The sequence below is a fragment of the Limulus polyphemus genome, unplaced genomic scaffold, assembly GCF_000517525.1.
Source record: "Limulus polyphemus unplaced genomic scaffold, Limulus_polyphemus-2.1.2 Scaffold15124, whole genome shotgun sequence".
Taxonomy (NCBI): Eukaryota; Metazoa; Arthropoda; class Merostomata; order Xiphosura; family Limulidae; genus Limulus; species Limulus polyphemus.
Window position 1 is genome coordinate 207 of NW_013680734.1, and position 4,512 is coordinate 4,718.

Here is a 4,512-nt window from a genome sequence, read left to right on the forward strand (position 1 = left end):
TCCAGTGAATACAATCCCAGCTATTTCTATAGATTTTTATTAATAATATTGAACTTCAAATGTTAAGCACCAAATTTGATATAATTGTGTCAAAATTATAAAGAAAGGCTCTCTGTCGTTCTTCTAAAAATATTTTCGTTTAGCTACGTTTAGTTTTCATTCTTGCTTTAATCATGATATTGTTAAGTTGACATTTATTAGTGAAGTGTCATAAATTAAACATTATATAGAATAAAAGTTTTTATAACATACATAAGAACACACTATAAGAAAAAAATAACTTTATCAAAAAAATCACATATTATGAAGATAAAATATTCAGTAAGACTCATTAGAATAAAGTTAACAGTAAATTATTATAATTTGTTAACATTTTTGTCATAACTTTCATGCTTATTAATAATTGGTTGAACACAGAAAAACCAAGAAGGTAAGAAAAACGAAATTGTGGTATTAGATCCGAAAAGGTCAAATGCGATTAACATAGGAATGACTAAGCTACCACCACCGAGGACAATCAAGACAGCCATCTTGAAGATGGACAGCACCATTGTGAATAGGGAAGGGATAGAGGTAAGAATCTGGATCTAATTCTGACAATGTTTCATTAATAGTAAAAGTTAGTCTATATATCACAGGTAAGTAGTAACTTTAGGGAAATACTAAATGCCATGGCAAATAGTAAAACAATAATAATTTATTCAGCATTTTACAATTTGCCTAGGCATTTGCTGTATGTATGGACACAGGTTTTCCACTTAGGAAAAGCCAGAGCCAAGTGTTGGTGAAGGTAAAGAGCTTAAAGCTAAACCGAATATTGTTTCAAACATAATTAATTTTTGATCTGTCTACAGCGTGAAAATTGTTATCTTATTCAACCTGAGAATACACATAGCAAAGTAAAATTTTTACATAGAAAAGTAACAAACATATCAAATGCTATGGTGGATATATTGCATGCAAACAGTAATTTTAGGCAGATGATTATTTGCCTAGACAAGTCATCCTTTTGCCTGTGACACGAAATGTGGGTATCAAGAGTATAAAATGTATTCACGACCTTAACTGTGTTAGTTAATGATTACTTTCATGCATTTAATGCTTCATCCCTCTTAGCTAAAAAAACCTTGACTACTCTTGAGAATCAATTATGAAAAAACCAAGTCCACTAGTCAGACCATTTAGTTTTACATCTCTGAAATATGTCTTCCATTGCTATTGCCTGTGTAAGTTTGACTCAAATAAAATTTTTTTATCTTATTTGTACAGAAACATTTTCATGTATTATTTTGAACTGTAAAACACATTTTTTATTGTATATGAATCAGTATTTTTGTTATTAACAAGTTACACTGCATGTATGTACTTGCAGAAAATCCTGTCAACAATGATGCCTACAGAAGATGAAAAAAACAAAATAGTAGAAGCTCAAATGAATAATACAGAAGTGCCACTAGGTACTGCTGAGCAGTTCCTTCTGACTCTTTCCTCAATCAGTGAATTAGAAGCAAGGCTTAGGTTGTGGGCTTTTAGACTTGATTATGACACTGCAGAAAGAGTGGGTAACATAGGTTTTATTTCTTTTGTGTGTGGAATATAAATTCAGTAAACATAGATGTTAATAGTTTGTTTGTTTGTTGTGAATTTTGCGCAAAGCTACATGAGGGCTATCTGTGCTAGCCATCCCTAATTTAGCAGTATAAGACAAGAGGGAAGGCAGCTAGTCATGACCACCCACTGCCAACCAACTCTTTTACCAACGAATAGTGGGATTGACCGTCACATATAATGCCCCCACAGCTGAAAGGGCAAGCATGTTTGGTGGGATGGGGATTCGAACCCGTGACCCTCAGATTACGAGTCGAGCACCCTAACCACCTGGCCATGCCAAGCCAGATGTTAATAGAAGCAAAAGTGAATTTAAAATGTTTGTGAAAGAGATAGCTTTTCAAATGTTTGTAATATATGTCATTTTTATTGATTTCTTGTTTGTAATGTAGTTTATTTCCTTCCATAAAAAGAACACAGTTTCCATTTATTATAGCTATTAAAAGAAAAGCAATAAGCTCTTCAAACTACATCTCATTAAGAGGTAGTCTCTCATTAATGGTGTTCGTTTCTTTTTTGATACGTTAAGAAGGTTATTAGTGTTAATTAATTAGCTTCACTGTTTTAAATGCCTCGTGACTTTAGTGTTTGCATAGGTTTAGTTTACAGTTAGTAATTAGGAATTATACCCTCTAGAACCAGTCAAACATGGAATAGTAGACTAAAGCAAAAAGTACAGTAAGCCTTAACCGTATTTATTTTCAACAGGAAAAAAGAAATATCAGTATTATTTATACTGCTAATGATGGATGGATTCAAGGGTGTCATCTATAACATTATAAATAGAAAATATTCATAGCCAGTTTCATTATTATGTAAAATAATACACTATGTAGAAGTGAAACGTATTCATTTTATGGTTTTATAAAACTGTAGTTACTTAAGTAGAGACATTGTCAAAATCTTCAGAACAAAAACATTGAATTTACTTTAATTATTGATAGGGATGAATTTTTATGTCTTTCTTTAAAGAAATTTAGAATGGTGGTTTCCAACCTTTTCCATCCTGAGCCCCCTTAAGTGTTACCATTTTTTTCCCTACATCCCCCACTTTCCCAGTAACATTCTCTACTCAGCTTCTAACAGTGCTCACAACATAAAGAATGTGAGAAAGGCTGATTGTAAATTTATTTTCAACTTACCAATTTTCTCTCTTTTAACTGATTGTATTACTTACTGTGTTTCCTTTAAGCAAAGCAAGCATGACAAAAATATATAGGCCAATAATCTATACACTTTCTCAACCCCATTATTGCCACCTTTTAATTTTAGTCATTTTGGGTAATCAGCTTACTTACGGGTCATTCTACCCCACCCACCAGGGGGCTTGCCCAGTTAGTTGGGAACAACTGATTTAGAATAAATTTTGTGGCTATTTCATTTTCCTTTGAGGCTAGAATCTCAATGAAATGAACATAGGAAAAACAGGCACTTTTGCATCTCAGCATGGCCTTGTATTTTGGTTACAAATCCAAAAGTAATAAAAGAAACAAAGCTTTAATGAGTGGATTTTATAAACTCCAACCAATAAGCTTTGTGGTAGAAATTATTTGGAATTAACAGTCAAGATCAATACAAGTTAACAATACTACTTCCATATATTCGAGTAGTCCACTTTTAGCTTTAGATGTAAACACTTAAAAGAAAATATTCACACATTGAGAAGGGATAGTCCTTTGAGAAAATTACTGCTATAATAACTTTAGACACATTATGCTACAATTTACAAAACATTTTATTTCAAATTGAATCCTAAAAAATTAACATCTTAAAAAAAGAAGATTGAGATGATACTGAACTTTTGGTTTGATGTAAGAAAGTTGTGACTGAATACAGTGTATTTTGGTTTGATGTAATATTTTCCACTGTATTCAGTCACAACTTTCGTTTGATGTAAGAAAGTTGTGACTGAATACAGTGTATTTTGGTTTGATGTAAGAAAATACACTGTATTCAGTCACAACTTTCTAACATCAAACCAAAATACACTGTATTCAGTCACAGCTGTTCCTTCCGACAACTTCGAACAATCACACTTCAATACATGACTTGACTTAATCCTATAGACTCCCGGTGGAGCATAGGGCCGCAACAACACCTCGCCAACGGACTCTATTCTGGGCTGCTCTCCTCAGCTGGGTCCACGCCATTCCGGTGGCCTTCGCTTCACTCCCGACCGATCTCCTCCACATCTGTTTTAGCCTCCCAGCTTTTCTTTTCCCTTGTGGGTTCCAATCCAAGGCCTGCCTTGTAACGTTGTCGACCGGTTTTCACAGTGTATGTCCAATCAAGCCCCATTTTCTTTTCCTGATGTCTTGGCTGACTGGGTTCTGGTTGTTCCTTTTCCATAGCTCTGTGTTTGAGATCTTCTCTGGCCACCTGATGTTTAGGATGTGTCGCAGGCACTTGTTGATGAACATCTGTATCTTGTTGGTGATGGTGTTCGTAACTCACCATGTCTCGGACCCATACAGGAGGACTGCTTTTACATTTGTGTTGAAGATGCAGATCTTGCTGCGCAGGGATAAGGCTTTGGAGTTCCAGATGGGTCGCAGGGTGTTGAACGTGAGCCTTGCTTTGTTGATCCGGCTCCTAACGTCATAGTCTGAATCACCGTCTCTGCTTACTATGCTTCCAAGGTAAACAAAGCGCTCTGTTTCCTTGATGTCTTTTCCCCGCAGCTGCAGTTGGCACTCTTGTTTGTTGTTCAGCCGCATCACCTCCATCTTTCTGGTGTTGATCTTCAGGCCGGTCTTTCCTGCTCCTCAGCGAGCCGGGTGAGCTTGGACTGTGCATGCTGTTGCTTGTGGGACAGAAGGCTGACGTCATCTGCAAATCCAGGTCCTCCAGCTGTTTGGTGAGGGTCCACTGGATGCCGGTGGCACTACCCTCAGTCGTTCTCCT

The 4,512-nt window shown here is 35.8% G+C and overlaps 1 protein-coding gene across 1 annotated transcript; it reads left to right on the forward strand.

The window, feature by feature from the left end:
* Window positions 1-421: 421 nt before the first annotated feature.
* LOC111084237 (FH1/FH2 domain-containing protein 3-like) lies at window positions 422-2,382 on the forward strand. The gene is made up of 3 exons (XM_022381007.1): window positions 422-573; window positions 1,373-1,558; window positions 2,317-2,382. The coding sequence occupies exons 1-3, from the start codon at window positions 490-492 to the stop codon at window positions 2,380-2,382; spliced, it is 336 nt and encodes a 111-aa protein (XP_022236715.1). The 5' UTR covers window positions 422-489.
* Window positions 2,383-4,512: the final 2,130 nt, after the last annotated feature.